Source organism: Girardinichthys multiradiatus, chromosome 2 (genome assembly GCF_021462225.1).
Source record: "Girardinichthys multiradiatus isolate DD_20200921_A chromosome 2, DD_fGirMul_XY1, whole genome shotgun sequence".
Taxonomy (NCBI): Eukaryota; Metazoa; Chordata; class Actinopteri; order Cyprinodontiformes; family Goodeidae; genus Girardinichthys; species Girardinichthys multiradiatus.
This window is the reverse complement of record NC_061795.1, coordinates 46,834,877-46,856,403: the sequence shown is the minus strand read 5'-3', so window position 1 is coordinate 46,856,403 and position 21,527 is coordinate 46,834,877. Positions and strand designations below refer to the sequence as shown.

At 39.1% G+C, this 21,527-nt stretch overlaps 1 protein-coding gene across 1 annotated transcript in view; it reads left to right on the top strand.

Moving 5' to 3' along the window:
* The window catches only part of gnao1a (guanine nucleotide binding protein (G protein), alpha activating activity polypeptide O, a), a 133,110-nt gene that overhangs the window by 97,821 nt on the left and 13,762 nt on the right, over nt 1-21,527 (top strand). The window contains exons 5-6 of the mRNA XM_047351824.1: nt 13,008-13,136; nt 15,234-15,363. Coding sequence (XP_047207780.1) covers nt 13,008-13,136; nt 15,234-15,363 — 259 coding nt within the window. The remainder of the gene's footprint in view (nt 1-13,007; nt 13,137-15,233; nt 15,364-21,527) is intronic.

Below are 21,527 nucleotides of genomic sequence, written 5' to 3'. Positions count from 1 at the left end.
TCATATGACTGTTGGAGAAGTAAACCGGCGTTCTTTGTGCATTGTGCATGCTACACATGCATGTAATACACATGTTCTTCCCCTGGAGAAAGCAGAAAGCTGTGCTGTGTGAGAAGTAACTCCCGGCTGAAGCCATCTCTCTCTGTTTGTGTGCATAGGCCCTGAGTGTTCTGACCTATTTACCACAATGCACATACTGTACACTCTGTGTGCGATTTGCATTCCTGCCTTTGCGACCTGGCCATAATTTAGAACTGCAATCGCATAACATGCACGTACCCACACAGGGAACAAAGAAATTAGACATCAGGTACTTTAATTCTGTGGCAACAGTGAGTTGGTTTATTTCACTGTGTGTTGTCAATATTAAACAGATTGAGTGCATATGAAGGTAATAACACGCAGTTTTCTGTTTTAAACCCAGATTAACGCATGCAACTGTTTTTTGCAACAGATTTTAAATTGGACTGTACATTCTGTTGCATTTTGGTGTTAAACACAACAAAAGATCCACCTGAAAGGATGCAGTACCTCTGAAGTTGATTATATTGCAGCAGTAAATCAGTGTAATGAACTTTTAGGTTTTTTTTAGCGTCATTATGTGTCCATATCTTCTTATGGAAATTAGCTTTAGTCAGGTACTCATTCTACTTATCTCTGCTCAGTAATAACAGGAACCGTTCTTCTGTATTCTGCTGCTTGGCTTCATAATGTTGCAATGTGTTGTTCCTGCTTCCTAAGAAGTCATAAATACATTTGTGTCAGTATATCACACCAGAGGGTGGTATCTAACCATCCCCACACTGGTTACCAAGTAACAGCAATGAATTCAGTCAGCTGTGATTACCTTTTTTTAAACAATTATGTTAGAATTGTCACATACAATGCCCTGAAAAAGTATTACTTTTTTATTCTCACAGATTTGTTCTTTCAACTCATGAAATGTTTTTTTTTTGTTTGTTTTACAAAAAAATAATCTGAATAAACGCAGAATAGAGTTTTCAGATGGTAATTTAATTTGTTAAAAGAAGAGGAAGCTTGTCCTTTGTGAAAATATATTTGCCTCCTTGTTACATCATGATTTAACTTTGATCAGCCACATTGAGTTATCAGAAATATTAGCTTCATCTAAACCTTCAACTTGTATGTTAGACCCAATCCCAACCACATTATTTAAGGAAGTGTTCCCTCTGATTACCAGCCCCATTTTAGATATGATTAATCTATCTTTAGTAAATGGATCAGAACCACAAGCTTTTAAGTTAGCTGTAATTAAACCTTTACTTAAGAAACCTTCTCTTGATCGAGATGACTTGAAAAATTACAACCCTACATTAACCCTACATCCAATCTTCCATTCTTATCTAAACTTCTTGAGAAAACAGTTGCTAATCAAATGTGTGAACATTTATACAGCAATGACCTGTTTGAAGAGTTTCAGTCAGGTTTCAGAGCTCATCATAGCACTAAAACAGCTCTGCTGAAAGTCATTAATGATATTCTTATGGCCTCAGATAATGGACTTGTGTCTGTACTGGTTCTGTTAAATCTCAGTGCTGCATTTGATCCAGTTGACCATAATATTCTCTTAAAAAGACTGGAATATGCTGTAGGGATCAGAGAAACAGCGCTAGGCTGGTTTAAATCTTATCTGTCTGACAGATTCCAGTTTGTTCATGTAAATGATAAATCATCTTTAAACTCCAGGGTTAATTGTGGAGTACCACAGGATTCAGTACTTGGACCAATTCTCTTTACTATATATATGCTTCCAATAGGTAAAATTATCAGGCAGCATAGAATAAATTTTCACTGTTACGCTGATGATACTCAGGTTTACTTATCCATAAATCCTGATGAGCCCAACCAGTTAGATAGACTACAAGCATGTCTTGAAGACATAAAAACTTGGATGACTTTAAATCTTTTGCTTCTAAATTCAGACAAGACAGAAGTTGTCGTCTTTGGACCGGAGTCTTAAAAAAGGAAACTGCTTAGTCAATCACTTAACCTGGATGGCATTAAATTGACCTCTGATAATAAAGGGGTGACATTTCTTTGGAGGGCCACATGGCCCTCCATGTGCTCGCCAGAGGTAGCCTGACTGCCATTAGGTACTGAGATCCTCAGACCCCTTGTGAGACCATATGCTGGTGCGGTTGGCCCTGGGTTCCTCCTAATGCAGGACAATGCTAGACCTCATGTGGCTGGAGTGTGTCAGCAGTTCCTGCAAGATGAAGACATTGAAGCTATGGACTGGCCCGCCCGTTCCCGAGACCTGAATCCGATTGAGCACATCTAGGACATCATGTCTCGCTCCATCCACCAACGTCACGTTGCACCACAGACTGTCCAGGAGTTGGCAGATGCTTTAGTCCAGGTCTGGGAGGAGATCCCTCAGGAGACCATCCACCGTCTCATCAGGAGCATCTCCAGGCATTGTAGGGAGGTCATACAGACACGTGGAGGTCACACACAATACTGAGCCTCATTTTGACTTGTTTTAAGGACATTACATCAAAGTTGGATCAGCCTGTAGTGTTTTTCCACTTTAATTTTGTGTGTGGCTCCAAATCCAGGCCTCCATTGGTTAATAAATTTGATTTCCATTGATGATTTTTGTGTGATTTTGTTGTCAGCACATTCAACTTTGTACAGAACAAAGTATTCAATGATAATATTTAATTCATTCAGATCTAGGATGTGTTGTTTTAGTGTTCCCTTTATTTTTTTGAGCAGTGTATATTTCTATAGCACTGTAGACAAGTTTTAAGTTATTTAATCTGCTTTTTCCTCATAAAACCATTGCTTCACAAAATCCACACATGAAAGGACTGACTGAATTACTTTTAAAGTGAATATAAAATGTTTTAACAGTACACTCAATGCAAAATGTAATTTTGAAGTAGGTGATCTGCAAGGTTCTGTTATTAACTGGCATCAGCTCACCTGAACTAATTAATGATCTGTTTGACGACTTTTATAACATTATTAAAACAGAAAGTCAGAAAAAGAAATCTGGCAAATAAAATATAAAACAACAATTAAAGTTTTTTTAATTAAAGTTTTAAACAATTAAAATTTAAATACAAATCTGGTGGCTCCAGCCAACAACCTGAAAATAGGTTGTTATTGGGACTTTTAGCAGGATATTCATGCAAAACATCCATCGCATTCAACCATTGTCCTTGCTTATCCGAGAGTGAGTCACGGGGGCAACAGGTCAGGGATGGACCCCCAGACATCTGTCTTTCCAGCGAGATCCTCCAGCTCTTTCTGGGGGATCCCAAGGTGCTCCCAGGCCTGACAGGATATATGGTTCCTCCATTGAGTTCTGTGTCTTCCCTGGGGTGTACTCCAAGGGGAAAATGCCCAGAAAACCTCCAAAGGAAGATACCCAGGATGATGATCAGATGCCTAAATCACCTCAACTGACTGCTTTTGATGCGGAGAGGCAGAGTCTCTACTTTGAGATCCCCGGGATGATGGAGCTCTTCATACAATCTCTAAGGCTGAGCCCAGCCACCCCCCAGAGGAAAATTAATTATTTTGCTTGTATCCAGGATCTTGTCATGATCCATATGCTTTGACCATAGCTGAGGGTTTGAATGTAGACTTACCGGTAATTCGAGAGCTTTGCTTTTTGGCTCAACTCTTCACAACCCAGACCAGAAAAATGGCCGAAGTACTGTGGACAAACCCCCAATCTGTATGTTCATCCCTCGTTCCATCCTACCATCACTCATGAGGAAGACTTAAATTCCTCCATTTGGGCATGGGTCATCCCCGCCGCTTCACATTCAGCAGGGAACTGCTCTAGTGCCTGCTGGAGCTAATGACCTGAAGAACCCACAGAACCACATCACCTGAGATAAGTAATGATGAGATCCTGAGGTTCCCAAACCAGACACCCTCTTCTTCACATCTACGCCTTGACATCCTGTCCATGAGAAACAGGATCATAGCAAGGGGCAATCCAACACAATATGCAAAACATATTACCAAATAAACAGGAAATTGGTTCAGACACAAAGTCAACCTTCTTCCATGGCCTTCTAAGTCCACAGACAAAAATGCTATGGACATCTTTGGGGTGAGCTGAAGATCAGAGAGGACCAAGGACTGTTCCATCAAAAAGAGACGGTGTAAAGTGGAATGGTCAAAGATCTCTCTCTTTCTCTGCATGCTTCAACTGTGTTAGACGAGAAGAAGTGATTGGCTTAAAGAGGTTGTAGAAGTATTGACAGTGGAGTACCAATAACTGTCTCACTAGTGACTTTAATAAAAACAGTTACATCTGGAAAGAACATTCTTTTTTTCCATTCAATGAATGTTTTTTAAATTAAATTAAGATTTGTGTAATTTCTTTCAAAGGGAGATTATGCGGATGCAGAAAATACAATTAGTCCTTAATACAAAGTGTCAAAATTGTTCCTATGGCATACATATTAGACTCCCCCAGGTCAGAGGTTGTCATATGGACTTTTAATGCTTACAGAGAATGAACCTTTGTTGTTCCAAATGAAAATGTATTGGCTTTTTAATCAAAACGCCTCTCATCTTGGACAAACAACAGTCTCTCTGGTCTTTAAATCCACCACTCTTCTATAATTCTGCACATCACCAGTGAAATGAGGCAAGCATACTCAGGGGTCTGGAGTTAATCAACTTAATGTGCAATGTAGTGAAATATCAGTCTGAGGGAAAAGACTACTGCAGAAGCTCTGCAGATACATGCACATGCAGAAAACGTATCAGATTCTCCAGACTGGCGTAAGTGTAATTTACTTTGCTATCTGTCAGAGAGTCTTGCAGGCGAACCACAGTTCTGTACACAAAATAATGTTGACGTGTGTTAATGCAAGTTCAACTTGGTGAAAAGTGGCTCCAGGATGAACGGCAAGCTGAAGGAGCAGAGAGGGGTCAGCCTTGTGTGGAAGAAAAGGTCGTGAAAGACAAATGGATAAGTCGAAACAATTACTAAACTTTGACTGACCTTCCTAACTAAATTATCAAGCAACTGAGGTCTCAGAAATATACCGGTAGGCCTTATAGTTATTCTTGTCACTGCAGTGGAAGGTGAGAGGAAGCATTTATTACATCTATTATTGAAACTGCAGGGGTGCTCCACATGGCATATAATTCCTTGTAAAATTACATAGATACTTTGATCTTTTTCAGATTTAGTAAATTCAAGTAAATTCCTGTACAACCAGTAGCACCCAGGGGTCACCTGATTGCTGAACAGACTCTGCCTGTGTGTAATGTAATCTCAGTATGAATGCAGCTATTCTGTAAAGGCCTCAGAGGCTTGTTAGAGAACATTAGAGGAGAAACCTTATGAAGACCAAGGAACACAGCAGGAAGCAGAGTCAGGAAGGACGTTGTGGAGAAGTTTAAAGCAGGGTTAGGTCCTAAAACAATATCCCAAGCTTAGAACATCTCACAGAGCTCTGTTCAATCCATTATCTGAACATGGAGAGAGGATGGGCCACCTGCAGACCTACCAAGACATGGACGTCTACCTAGACTGCAGGGTAGGCAAGGAGAGCAGTAATCAGAGAACCAGCCAAGAGGTCCATGGTGACTCTGGAGGAGCTGTGGGGTACACAGCTCAGGTGGGAGAATCTGCTGCCAGGACAACTGTTAGTCATGAATTCATAAATCTCTTAGCATCCTTCCATAAATCTAAAGGATGTGTTAAATGCTGTAGCTCAGGACGGGAACTGTGAGTTTACAGGTATACTCAGAATGGCCTCAAAAAGACCAGTTTCACTACTTGCAGCTTTAATTTATTTTTGATTCTCTTCAGTTGAACTCCTCTTCCTTTTGTTGCCTTAATGCTAAGAATGTGTGGGTTATTTGATTGCCTTGTAATCTAATCATTGCTCTTTCACTTTGGAAATTGAAACCTGTCTCAGCATCAAGTCATCATTAATCCTGTCTACTTACACTCTCTTGAAGCAAACAAGCATGGGTAGGATGTGGTACGTGATTGCATTTATTTTCATTCCATAAAACACATTGTGGTTACAGATTAGTGCCTGGTTTTGGCTCAGGAGGTAAAACGTGCTTTCTTCTTCTCATTTTCTTCATCTCCTCCTGACCAGCTCATATCTTCTTCCTTTCCAAACCACAATCTAACCAACATTTCTCTCTGTGAAATCAATAGTCCTCATCAGTGAAGCTGTGTGTGCTCGTGTGTGTATTTCGTCTACTTTTTCTTCCTCTCAACATATCTTCTCCCTCGAGCATTTATCTGTTTCTCTTTGAATTAACTGAGCGTATGTTAGCTCTGAAAGAACATCACCCATCTAAAAATAAAAAAACATTATCTCCATTACGTTGGCAGGATGTTTGAGTGCATACCGTGTTCATCTTTTCTCTCTGTCTGTGCTTTAGCCTGAAAAGGGGTTCACCTCTGCTGATGGAGAGCAGCAATAATGTTTGGTTACTTGTGAGAAGTGATTTGTTGTGATTGGACAAAACCTGAAGTTTGATTGGCTGCAAGGTTTGCAGTTCCCCTCCAGGGACCATGGGATCCAACTGGGTCGTTTTAGCTACTATTTACCTTTTAGGACTAAGAGTTTTTGCTTGTTAGTTGTAATGGTGTGAATTTTCCAAAAGTTAATTTTGTAAACAGACCTGTTGCTAGCTTTTCAATCTGAGCTTCAGGGTTTAATGTTGATTTTTTGTACCTTTTTCCATTAAATTAATTATTTAACCACTACTTGGCAGCAGAGCCCACATAGAGCTGCTTTGTTATATTATTGCACAGAAATAGAGCCACAATAAAACCACTCTGGATGAGATGGTAGCTTCATACAGGTGTGCTGTGAGTGAGCTTGGGAAATTATTTGGTGTTTATGAGTGAGTGTTTATGTTGAAAGTCGGCTCCTTTTTTACAAGAGAAAGATATTCATACATCCACCACTATCTGCATGTTGAGAACACACTCTGCACTTTATAATTCATTATTTGTATTTTTCTAGATGAAATATGGAGTGCTATTAAATACAAAATAGAATAAAAATCTAAACAATATTTGAGATATTTTTTTAAAAATGTCTAGTCCTGATTAGGCATGAGGCTGAGTAAAAGATGTATCTTCTGAAAGTGGAAAAAACTATTAGTTAAAAATAATTTTCATAGCATTTTTCTGCACTGAGCAATTTAAGTCTCAAGAATCCTTGGTGTGAGTTTTTCTGGAGGAATTACAGGTCCTTCTCAAAATATTACCATATTGTGATAAAGTTCATTATTTTCCATAATGTAATGATGAAAATTTAACATTCATATATTTTAGATTCATTGCACACTAACTGAAATATTTCAGGTCTTTTATTGTCTTAATACGGATGATTTTGGCATACAGCTCATGAAAACCCAAAATTCCTATCTCACAAAATTAGCATATTTCATCCGACCAATAATAGAAAAGTGTTTTTAATACAATAAACGTCAACCTTCAAATAATCATGTACAGTTATGCACTCAATACTTGGTCGGGAATCCTTTTGCAGAAATGACTGCTTCAATGCGGCGTGGCATGGAGGCAATCAGCCTGTGGCACTGCTGAGGTCTTATGGAGGCCCAGGATGCTTCGATAGCGGCCTGTAGCTCATCCAGAGTGTTGGGTCTTGAGTCTCTCAACGTTCTCTTCACAATATCCCACAGATTCTCTATGGGGTTCAGGTCAGGAGAGTTGGCAGGCCAATTGAGCACAGTGAAACCATGGTCAGTAAACCATTTACCAGTGGTTTTGGCACTGTGAGCAGGTGCCAGGTCGTGCTGAAAAACTGAAATCTTATCTCCATAAAGCTTTTCAGCAGATGGAAGCATGAAGTGCTCCAAAATCTCCTGATAGCTAGCTGCATTGACCCTGCCCTTGATAAAACACAGTGGACCAACACCAGCAGCTGACCATCACTGACTGTGGGTACTTGACACTGGACTTCTGGCATTTTGGCATCTCCTTCTCCCCAGTCTTCCTCCAGACTCTGGCACCTTGATTTCCGAATGACATGCAGAATTTGCTTTCATCCTAAAAAAGTACTTTGGACCACTGAGCAACAGTCCAGTGCTGCTTCTCTGTAGCCCAGGTCAGGCGCTTCTGCCGCTGTTTCTGGTTCAAAAGTGGCTTGACCTGGGGAATGTGGCACCTGTAGCCCATTTCCTGCACACGCCTGTGCACGGTGGCTCTGGATGTTTCTGACTCCAGACTCAGTCCACTGCTTCCGCAGGTCCCCCAAGGTCTGGAATCGGCCCTTCTCCACAATCTTCCTCAGGGTCCGGTCACCTCTTCTCGTTGTGCAGCGTTTTCTGCCACACTTTTTCCTTCCCACAGACTTTCCACTGAGGTGCCTTGATACAGCACTCTGGGAACAGCCTATTCGTTCAGAAATTTCTTTCTGTGTCTTACCCTCTTGCTTGAGGGTGTCAATAGTGGCCTTCTGGACAGCAGTCAGGTCGGCAGTCTTACCCATGATTGGGGTTTTGAGTGATGAACCAGGCTGGGAGCTTTAAAGGCCTCAGGAATCTTTTGTAGGTGTTTAGAGTTAACTCGTTGATTCAGATGATTAGGTTCATAGCTCGTTTAGAGACCCTTTTAATGATATGCTAATTTTGTGAGATAGGAATTTTGGGTTTTCATGAGCTGTATGCCAAAATCATCCGTATTAAGACAATAAAAGACGTGAAATATTTCAGTTAGTGTGCAATGAATCTAAAATATATTAATGTTAAATTTTCATCATGACATTATGGAAAATAATTAACTTTATCACAATATGCTAATATTTTGAGAAAGACCTGTATAAATGCCTCAGGCTGCCTTCATACAAATTTAAGGCCAGAGTACGATGTTAAAAATCTGCCAGGCTATTGATAGTCTTTGCAGGGTCATGGAGATGTCTTCTGTCACAACAGTTTGTCCGCAAACTAGGACCACAACCGCATCGTGTCAACAACAGACTGTCATAAGTTCACCGTTAAAAGCACCATATTTGCTATGCACATCATGTCAGATCACTGCTCTGAATTCAGTCTAAGGATCTCACCAAGCAACGACATGGACAAATCCACACTCTGCATACCAATAAATAATATGCTATTCAGACTACTTACACATGGGAATCAGTTTGCACTGGGCTCCACACTGGAATAGAGCTCCCAGCTTGGGAGGAGCGCACACACACCTCCAAATTGTAGCCAGATTCAGCTGTGCTGGTTGCTGGGAGACTGAGGGAAGTTGTGACTTTTCAGGATACAGTTTAATTGCAAACCTTCAGGCTTTAGAGCCTTTGTGTGCGGGGTTACTGTGATCAGTGAAAAGCATTAAGGTGCAAAAAAGATCATGATTGTCTACACACTGAAGAAGACTTTCAAAGTTGCTGCAATCCAGCCATGGGCAATTGTTCATGGATGTTTTGAAGTCTTGAAGGCGGTCTTTATCTGATGATGAGAAAGCCTTGCATGGTCAGATCAAATCATATTTATTTAAAAACAACCAGTAAGCTGAATTCCATAAACACATCACATCAAGTAAAAGCAGAAAAAGAGAACAAATATTCTTGCAATGAAATACTTTACTATAAAATGTAAATGACAAGTTTACACATAAGGTGTTAAATTAAAATTAGGGTCACATATATGACTTTAGGTTTGGCTAAAAGTGTCAATAGATGGGGACAACATTGGACAGTAGAATGGTGTTGCAGGGATTTGAGTTTATCCCTGCAAAGTTAGAAAATTCTTGACTCAACTAGTTTGTGAATCTAAGAGATCTAGATTTACACTATGGGATAAGAAGTGTGTGCAAAGCCTTAAAACCCAAATAATCTAATATTACATTTAAAATCAGTTCAACATTCATAAGGGAGCCAGCAAAGACATTCTAAACACAGAAGTGATACTGTTTGTCTCTTTCTGGTGCGATCTGTTAGTCTGGTAGACAGAACAGAGACTGGAACTGAGGCCAAACAGTCCAGCAGAAAACAGGCTTTCAAATCAGAACCAACTACAATGCAGTGCACATACAGTACAAGCCTGTTTTTGAGCATGATATGACCTGAAACCACTGCTTGCAGGGATAGATTACTACAGTGGTTGAAAGTGATCAGTTCCCATTCAGAGAGCTGCACTTTTAAAACTGGCAGAATGCATCTCTGCACTGTACTGTTCAGGATCATTTAATTTACACCACTACATTAAAAATAAAGGTGCACTTCCAGGGATATTCCATTACATAACCAGAATCATCTCATCCTCCCCCTGTTTCTTCCCTTCTTCCAAACAGGCAGCCACTCACTGTGCTAACTTAGCTGGGATGTAATTTGGAAATTATCTGGTTCCGATGTCCATCAGTAATTTGACACGTACAGGAAAGGTAAATAAAAGTAAAAACATGTACTGCGATTATCCCGTACCAAAAAACATGAACCCCAATTCTCATTGGATATCTTCTATTTTCCAAGAAACAGACACTGATGTTGAAGCAGTTCTGGGAATATCAGTCATTGTAATTTACCGCTGAGCCTATCTTCCCTGCTTGTTTCAGTGCACATCATCTACAGTTGTAGTGACAGTAATGTAGTCGGTGGGATTTGTCACTGTTATGTAATGTTACCTATGAACAACCTGAGCCATAAGATTCATCACTGGCATCTGGAGGTAATGTAAAGTAGGTTAGGCCACCCAGCATCATTTTCTCTGTTTTATTAGCAAACCCTGCCCCTCCGTCCTCCACTGCATGAGATCCACAAGCTTCTCAGGGATTTGGGGAAGATATCAGCAATTTCATTCTTCATTTGTAATTCTCCTTTCCAGCAGATGCTAATAGACAATCCATTTAACTGAGGGTAAAAGAAAACAGAAATAAAGACCCTAAATGATCAGCTGGCAAAGTGTTAACTGGTACTGTTACACTAGTCAGGAATCCAAGACAATGCCACTACAACATTGAAATTTGAAACATCAACAGTAAACTAAAAGGTTAGTCTAACATCAGTTATGACATTTTTGAGATGTTTAAAAACAAGATAAGAGGTCAGATGTTACTCTCCCATGTTTACGGGAGATTATAAACAGGTAGGCAGATTTAAAGGTATAGGTAAGACATCCCAAAACTATCATCCGGGTAAAAGAAAAAATAACCTTTCACCTCTCTCTATAGCTTCGCAGAATCCACAGGTTTAACTATTTCCACTTTGTCAGCACTTATCATTATCATGGTGGCTTTGTTGCTCAGCAGAACACTCCTTTCCTGCATAGGAACTACCAAGTGAGATTTTAATTATTTATTGTATATATTATTGACATGCTGGTACTACCTACATATCAGCTGGTTGTTTGGAAAGAATGGCAAGAAAAATCATTTTCTGTACCACCATCACAAACATAAACATATGGAATATGTGTGAAAGCACCCGATGCCCACTGAGAGGCATGGTGGAGGAGCTGTCATGGCGTTTGCTTGTTTCTCTTTCAAAAACCACAGTCATTTCTTAACGTGTGAATGCTTCCCTACTGGATTAATGTGCTCAAAATAAAGGTTGAATGTTCAGTGCCATATTATGTTTTTGACATAATCCTTACAAGAGGAAAAATACCTCATAGATGCATTTTCTACTTTATAATCCTCATGTGGCTTGTTTTTGTCTAATAGCTCTTTAGGGAGGGCTTTGTTGGTTCTAAAATCACATTTTCGGTTAGTCAAATTGCAAACAAAGCGCCTAAAGATCTAATAAAACTGGTCCTTTGGCAAGTTGTTGACACAACACTGAGATCATATTTATGAGCCATAGATAAGAGTTAGGTAGATTAACAAGCAAAGAAAAAAATCAATCATCTGAGAATAATTGAAGTCCAGATTCGAGCTGTCAAATTTATTGTTCAATTTAAAATTTTAACTCTAGATGACCACAAAACTAACAAATAGTAACTGACTATTGATTAGAATGGAGTGTCTAAAGCGCAGTAGATGGTACAGTTATTAAAACTATAGACAGAGTATGAAATGGCAAAGGGGAGATGAGAACAGTACCCATGGCGACAGCAGCAGTGTTTAGTTAAAAGGAAGGTAAAGTCAGATGAGTCACTGTGAGGACACAGACATGGATTAAAAAACAATGATGTGTAAAACTTGCTGCTTAGCGGCATCTGCACCAGCTGGTAATGTGGGAAAAATGTGCAAACACCTGAATTTACCTAATTTCTAAAAGTGGATTTTATTAAATATGTTAATTTTCAATAAGTTTTAAAATAATTTTCAAGGGAAGATTTAACACAGGGATATCAAGAGAAAATTTACTTTGTGTGCACTTAATCTCTTGTTTTTTCAAACCTGTAAATAAATGAAAGTGAATAAACATTTAAAGAAATTGTGAATATTATTTTTTTCTATAATCATGCAGGCCTTGACTGGACTGAAAAATCTGTTAAAAAGAGAAAATTGATAGGTTTTCAGGAAGTGTGAACACATAATAATCAAGAACACCTAGAAACATTACAGAGAAGTCTGACTGAAGTGGAAATAATAAAAATATTAAATACCTTGGCAGAGAACATAGATATAATATCAGGTCAGAACAGAGCGGAAAAGCTGAAGCTATACAAATGTGATAAAATACAAAATAAATATTAGGTACACATGAATTTTACGAATAAGTAAAAAAAAAACATCAAAAGAAGTGGGTTGTTCACAGAGGATATCAATATTCAGATTTATGTAAAACCTGGTGAAAAGGTTTCTTTATTTTCAAACAAAAATTGTTTGGACATCATCATACATCAGACAAGAAGATGTTAAAAGGAATGAGAACAAATGCTAAATCTGCCTCAGTGCTCATGAAAGTCTAACATGTTGGCTCTGACATGCAGGGGCTAAGCCGGGGAAGGTTTGTGTGCAGTGTAGTTTTTATCCAACCATGACTCGAACAGCTGAGCAGTGTGACAAATTTCCTGTTACTGTTTAACATTTTATTTCCTCTCTGTATGTCTGTGTGCAGCTACCTCGACAGCCTAGATCGGATCGGTGCGACAGACTACCAGCCGACAGAGCAGGACATCCTCCGAACCCGAGTGAAGACCACGGGCATCGTCGAGACACACTTCACCTTCAAAAACCTTCACTTCAGGTTTGGATAACCCCAACAAACCTTTGAGTTTGTCCACCTGCTCCTTATTCCACTCATACGGTAGGAACTCCTCTGTAATTAATTCAATCCAAAGGTTTAAACAAGTATCTATATTTATGATTCTCTGGCTCTTTAATGAGGTCGGATTCAATTAGACCACGGAGCAGAGGGAACGATGACTGAGAGGGGAGGCGGTGTGGTAAGAAATGGAGTGGATGAGACTTTCTCTGTCATAAATCTGCTGCACTTATGCTCATTTATAAAGCAGGTCATACCCATAGAGTGGGTTAACCTTTAAACATTTATTTTATTGGATGCACATCCATGTTTCTTGATTGTAGGTCGGTTTGCTGATTGATGCTTTTCACTGGGACGGTTCTGTCCTAGCTGATGTCCTTTCTCTGTAAGTCTTTGAGAGGCACATCCTGCAGATTTCCAGCTGGTCTGCTATTATTGGCAGTCATGCAGAGTGTGGGAGGCTTCTCTGTTCCTGTACTGGGTGGAACCCATCAGCCTGCCTGCCATTATACCCATCACACACACGGCTGGCTTCGTTTCGCTCTGGACTCAGGCCTCTCATTCTGAACACCACAAAAACACAACAGAGTCAGAATGGGGTTCTTTCCTGCTCAGGCGATATGATGTAACTGTTTGCCATCTGTTGTTTACACATTTTCCTCCAGGTTCAAACACTTAATAGTTTCAGCCTGACCGTATTCCTCTGCAATTCAATTAGGTTTTTGTCTTTCCAGGCAAACGTTGCAGGATATGTAATCATGCTCTGCTAAACTCCCTGCACTATAAAAATGGATCATATCTGGAAAGGGTTGTAAGAAGCAAAGGCAAAACTAGAAACTAGAAAATAAACAAAATGGATTATAGTTGCACTATAATTTAGTTCTTTTTTACAGGCTGAAATGGTTAAAGAAATCATAGCAATATTTTTTTTTTAAACAGAGGTTATGTGCCCAACTTTGAATTCATTGGTAATTTTTTCTAAACCCTATAGGGTCAAATTTATATATCCAGGCTCAAAGATATACATACACAACCAGTACTATAAGGGTTAAATAACTCTTAGAAGTTGCACCTCGGCCACCCGTGTCTTGTAGTCATCTTCTGGCATTAATCTGGCTGGATGTTTGACCACTGTTCTTGGCAGAATTGGGGGAGCTCACTTAAATTGGCTGGTTTCCTGGTACAGACCCGGCTTTTTAAATGGTAAATGGCAGATGTATTGTATAGATTGTATAGTGCTTTATCTAGTCCGAGGACCCCAAAGCGCTTTACACTACAATCAGTCATCCACCCATTCATACGCACATTCACACACTGACGGTGGTAAGCCACCCTGGGGCAGACTGACAGAAGCAGGCCTGCCATACAATCGGCACCACCGTGCCCTCTGACCACCATCAGCAGGAAAGGCGGGTGATGTGTCCAGCCCACGGACACTTCAACTGCAATAGACAGAGCGGGGTTTTGATCCGGCAACCCACCAGGGACAGGACTAACCCCTACTACGACCGCCTCTGTCGCCCCCCACATTTTTAGTATAGTCCAGAAATCTTTAACAAGAATCAGGTTTGGGCCATTCCAGAAGCTTAATCTCCAACTTCAACGTTGTTGACAAATACAAGGACCTTGCTTAAAGCGTGGACAGTACCAGGAAGCTATCTGAATGCACCCCAACCATTCTGCCAAGAAGAGCAGAGAAATATCCAGCCAGAATGGTACCAGAAGCTACAAAAATTTATGGTTAAGGTGCAACTTGCTGATGGACAGTTAACCACATATTATTGACACTGTATGCACATATTGGAGCCTGTGTGTGTAATTATACCCTTGTGTGTACTGTACACGTGACAGATTTAAACCAAACAGAGCTGCCAGACCGGTCTCTTCAGGTGTTTGTCATTCCACTCACATTAAAATAGCAACAGTTTAACACCTGATGGCTGCATATAACAGCACAGGAAATCAGAGTATAAATAGTGTCCAGGATGAAAACTGTGTTTGAGATGTTTAAATGGGACAGTAGGTGTTGCTACAAAACCTTTTATTTGGATGTATTTGTGTGCCTCTTGTGTTTGTCAGGCTGTTCGATGTGGGAGGTCAGAGGTCGGAGAGGAAGAAGTGGATCCATTGTTTTGAGGATGTGACGGCCATTATTTTTTGCGTGGCTCTGAGCGGATACGACCAGGTGCTGCATGAGGACGAGACCACAGTAAGGACCCAACCTGCCTGTGTGTTAGACTCACTGCTTGGCCTTTAGAAAATCTCCAACAGTAGATTAGAGATATTAGATTTCATGGAGATTTAATGAAAGCTACTTTCGCACTTGTAAGAGTGTTTTTTAGTAAAATAAATCTCTTTGAACAACATGGTTGACTAGAACTTACAGCACGCTAATGTAGTTGTTCAACAGGACTGAACCAGTTTCAACACTATTCTCCTAACAAGTCAGAGCTTTCTTATATTATTATTATTATTACTTCATATAGTATTACTAAAACAGACAAGCTGACATTTTTTACATTTGTGGCATGTGGCCTCCTATTTATCTGTGACAAAACTAATAAAGGTAAATATTATTGGTAACTAAAAAGGCTTGTGAGGAAATTCTCATAAATACCCTTTATACTATATGCTAAAACAATATTAAGGATCAAAAAATGTTTTGTATAAATGTTAAAGCATTTTATGGATTTTTGAAATTAGAATTCTTAACATTAACATCTCAATTGTATAATTATTTTATCTGAATACTGACAGAAATCATTCAGACGCTCATATTGAGTATCAAAATATATAAATGTGTCTCTGCTTTTCAGTTATTCCAGAACCTGCTGAAAGTATGAAAGTAGAAGGGATGTTTGTTTGAAACGCAGAATGCATTGAGTAAGCGGAAAGTAAACAGACAGCCTGTGAGAATGCTTCAGACAGGCAGGGATAAATGTCTCAATGTTCCAGAGAATCCTTTTAAAAATGACCTGTAACAAACAATCTCATCACAAAGTCAATTTTACTGAAATTTCTTTTGCCTTGTTGATGATTTACTTTTTATGATCTTAAACGAAGAACAAGTCAAATATGAGAAAGCATCAAAGTCCACATTTAAAATAAATAGTGCTTAATACAAACCCCAAACATTGTTTTTCTATTTGTTTCAGGATTTATTCAGCCATTCGCCAGTTTTTAGCCCCATTTTGCACTAATTCCCAAATCTCAAATCAACCACCCCTGCAATGCTTTCCTAACCTTTCAAACAGTGCAGTTTGTACATGGAGCAGAGGGACCCTTTTCATACCCATATAAGTCAGGGAAGAACACTACAAAAAGGATTGGTTGTCTTAGTGTAAACCATCCTTGCACACTCTGACATGGCAAGCTAACTGAATTCTTCATTCCTAAACCCAACCCACATTTTCCAGATACTTTTACTTTTCTGTGAATTCTATTTATAAAAAAAATAGTAATACAGTTGAAATATTTTCTAAGATCTGATTAAAAAGTAAAAACAAATTGAGCAATCTGTGAAGTATATGTGTACAATCTGAAGCAATGCATGTGTGACGATATTTTAGAAACGAAACAAATAAATTAAAATTCTCATAAAAGCTAAACACACCTGGTTAAGGCCAAATGTATTCATACCCGCACCCATACAAATAACTCAAGTAGCTGAGATCATGCAAACACAGATTTATATTTTATTAATGCAACCTGTCTAATTTGATGCCAGATGCAACCCTGATTTAATAAAGTCAATTAAGCAATTAGGAAACCATCTCTAGTTGTCCTTTTTGAAGAGCTTAGCTGCCCTGGGACATGTGGGCAACCAGCTGACCCATGTGGAATGTCTGAAATTATGCAAAATCATGTGAAAATAAAAACAAATACAAAAAATATTCATAGCCCTGGCAGATTGAAATTTGATTTCTGATTGAAAAATCTCACAGGCAACAACTAAAAGATAAAATGACAATGGACCAGAGCTATTATTTTCCCCTTCTCAATAATTTATAGAAAAGCCTTCAAATCTTTCTTATAATTGCTGACCAGCTTTTTGCATGTTTTCACTGATATTTTCACAATTTATCATTTTTAATGAGCTCAAAGTCCTTGAGCTTAGAAGGCGTCCTGGCCATCACCCTAGTCTTTAGCTTTCTCCACAGATTCAAGTCGAGACTTTGGATGAACCACTTCAAAAAATGAACATTCCTTCCAGTCAGAAGCTGCATGTTCATTAAATTAAAAGATAACTTGGAAGACAATTTTTTGCCTCATTTGCCAAGACCAGCCCTCCATGTAAACCAAAACAAATGATCTGATTTGAATGCTCTGTGTTCATTAATATATTTAAACCGAAGCTTTTCCTCTAAGCATTCTGAATCAGGAAAATTGGGTTTGAAAGCTGCTCTATTTGTGCTGATGGAGCATCCTGGACCATCAGAACACCACCAGATGAGGAAAGTACAATAACTGTTAAACATGTTTCCAGCAGCTTCTGTTAATATTCATTAATTTAGTCTGGGTTATTTTGATGTTGTGACCCATTTACAGAGGAAGGTCACAGTGACATTTTTTAACACAGCTACCTTTTTACAGAAAGAACAAATTATTCCTTTTCTGCAGCCATAACAGAGAGGATCAGTGCCTGCAGTCAGCATTAAGTAGAATTCCCAGGAATATTTCTTAACCACACATGAAGAGGCAACCAGTCATGGAGGAACTAATTAGAGAACTGACTAATTTAATACGACCGTAACTGTAATCTTTAGATGTCTGTAAAGTGAAGCACCCACAGCTGAATGAGACAAAAATGGAAGGTTTTTACTGAAAAACTTTACAGATCTGATCTGTTGTCAGTTTAACGTTATCCATTTCTATCTTCAGCAAGCTGGAAGTGAAGGTGTAGGAGTTCAAATTAGAAGACAAATGTTTTTTCTCTTGGCTCCCACATTCTCTCTGTTTTACTATCAACAGCCTACAGTTCAGCAAAAATATTTCACAATTGGGAAGAAAAGCTAAGGACCTCCCAGTAATGAGACCGATAAAGCAACACATCTCGTGATCCGGCAGCTCTTTAAAGTCACTGCTCTGCTAGGGTTTTAATTGGAAAGCAACTTGTCTTATAATACTAATCTGCTTTAAGGGTCAGGAAGAGAAGGATGCATTGGATTGTTTCTCTTCCAAAGTAAGAAAATCCAATTCCGATCCTGGCTACTTTTTAATGACAAACTCTGATTTAATCATCTTTCCATGGGACAGAAAACCAAAAAATGATGGTGATATTAGATTTACAGTAAGCTGCAAAACTTTCTTACAAATAAAATGTGTAAAGTTCAGCCTGCATTTGTATTTATTTTCCCTGAGAACCACCTTTCACTGAAATTGCAACTTTAAGTATTTTGGGGTATGTCCACCACCTTTCTTAGTCTGGAGACTGATTGGATGGAGAACGTCTTTGAACATCAGTTTTCAAGTTTTGCCACAGATTCTCAATTGTATTTCTGGCTGGACTTTGTACCATTTTTGATCAAAACCCTTCTATTGTAGCTCTGGCTGTATGTTTAAGGTCATTGTTCTTCTAGCAAGTGAACCTCCACACTAGTCTCAAGTCTTCTGCAGCCTCTCGATAGCTTTTCTTTCAGGATTGTCCTGGATTTAGCTCTATCCATCCCCCCCATCAACTCTGACCTGTTTCCCTGGTTTTGCTGAACAAAAGCATCAAACAGCTTAATTCTGCCACCACAATATTTCACCACTGGGATAGCATGATCAGGGTGGCGTGTGGCGTACTCCACAACATTGCATGTAGGCCAAAAGGTTAGTGTTTGGTCTCATCTGACACGAGGGCCAACCAGAACACACATTTACTGTGTCCTGTACTGTCGTGGCTTTTTTTTTTCAACAGTGATGTTCTCCTCCACATTCTTCCATTAAGGCTGGATTTGGGGAGTGCTCGACTAACAGATGTCCTGTCAGCAGATTCTGCAACATAAACTGTGGATTTCTGCAACTCCTCCAGAGTTGCCATTGCTTCTCTGATTTATGCTCTCCTTGCTCAAGCTGTCAGTTTAGGTGGATGTCCACGTCTTGGTAGGCTGCAGTTGGTCCCACCCTCTTTCCAAGTTCAGAGAACAGAGCTCTGTGAGATGTTCAAAGGGATACTTGTTTAGAAGCTAACCCTGCTTTATAGTTTCTCCTCGTCTCCTGTGTTCCTTGGTCTTCATGATGCTGTTTGTTCTCTTGAAAAACCTTTGAAGCCATAACAGAACAGCTTTATACTGAGATTAAATTGCACACAGTTGGACGTTATTTACCAATAATTTGCAATGTTTTATTTATCAGTGTAAAAGCAGCTGAATGCAAATGCACACTTTTCAGATTTTTATTTTTAACAATTGTTGAAAACCATGAAATGTATTTCGTCCACTTCAAAATGTATTCATTACTTTGTCTCAGTCTATAATCTAAAGCTTTAGCTATATAGCTATGTAGCTCTCTTTGCCAAAACGGATTTAAAGGTCAGTTTAATAAGAGAGTGCTCCCTATTACCCTTTTTGTGAAAGAGATATCTCAAGACTTTCACAGTACATATACCAACAAAAGCACAGAAAGACTTTAAATCTTTAACTACAATGTTACATTTTAACACCATCTCATGAAGTATTTATAACCTGCTGTAGAAGAAGGAGCTGCAATGTGCTCCTATTATACTGCTCAGCCTCCTGTCTTTATAATCCAGTAATTACATTCATAAAAGCAACATTTTCATGCCAACACGCTGAACTCTAGGCAAAGTGTCTATAGTTTTATTTTGTCAAAACACCTGAGAAAGGACCTGTAGGTAAATAATGGAGCTGAAACAAGATATGTGCCACAGTGTTGGAAAACAAACTAATGCTGCAAGCTGAAGAGCTTCTCATTTGACAATCAAGCTAAACATTAACAGAGTGCATTAGTCATATGCTGCAATGTGCAAAAGTATTTGCCCCCTTGTATTTCTTTTCTTTTTGCCTTTTTTTGTCACACTGGAGAGTTTCAGATCATCAAACAAAGATAGCCAGGGTGAATACAAAAGGCTAGTTTCAAATTAGGATTTCATTTATTCAAGGAAAGCTACCCTAACCATAAATTCCTCTATGTAATTGCCCTGTTAAACCTATTAGTTGTTCGTGCCTCGCTTGACAGCAACAATTGACATCCAGTGTTAGTGATAACTGGGACTTAGTCTTTTACTTTGCTGATTTTGGACCCACTGTTCTTTGCAGAATTGTTTTGAACTAGCTACACTGGAAGATAGTATTGTTGTTTAAGGGCAGATATGAGTCCAGACTTTGGGTAGGCCATTCAGAGGTGGACTTACTGGTTTGCTTTGGATTATTGTCCTTCTGTACAACTCCAGTGCATTTGTGCTCAAGTTCACAAACTGGTGGCTCAAAGTTTTCCTTCAGATTTTTATGGTAGACAGCAGAATTCATGGTTCCATCAGTCATAGCAAGTCATCCAAGTCCTGAAGAAGCACAGCAGCCCATACCATCACACCACCAACACCATGTTTAACTGTCAGTATTATGCCTTTTTCTACTGAAATGTTGTGTTAGTTTTCCCCTGGGTGTAACGGGACACACACCTTTTAAAAAGGTCTAATTTTGTTCAATCAGTTCACAGAACATTTTCCCAGAAGTCTTTAAGATCATAAGGATGTTCTTTTTTTTTACCAAATGTGAGACGGGCCTTTGTGTTCTTTTTGCTTAGCAGTGGTTTTGGCCTTGGAAATCTACCATCGATCTCTTTTTAGGTCAGTCTCTTTCTTATTGTTGAATCATGAACTGTGAGCTTAGCTCAGCCAAGTGACACCTGCAGAGCTTTATATTTTGTTAGGTTAATTTTGTGACCTCGTGGATGAGTCATTGACTCTCTTGAAGGGATTTCTTTAGGGTGGCCATTTCTGGGAAGGTTCCCCACTGTTCCTTGTTTTCTCCATCTGTGCATAATGGCTCTCACTGGGGTCTCCACGAGTCTCTAACCCTTAAAAATGGCCTGCAACCATTTCTAGACTGATAGATGTTAAAGAATTTTTCACTTGTTCTTTAATTTTTGTTTAGATTGTGGCATGATGTGTTGCCTTAGCCTACTTCATGTTGACATACAGGTTCTCTTAAAGGGATTTCTTAACTCCACAGGTCAGAGCATGGCTATTGAAATAAGAGCCAGTTGTCCAATGAAGGTGATTAATCACAGTTAATTCATGATTAAACGAGGGTAGCAATTATTTTTTTCAAATTGGGCCACCTCGATTTTAATAAAAATATCATTATAAATGAAGTCATTAATTGAAACTGCTTTTTGTTTTTATTGGGTTATATTTGTCTGATATCA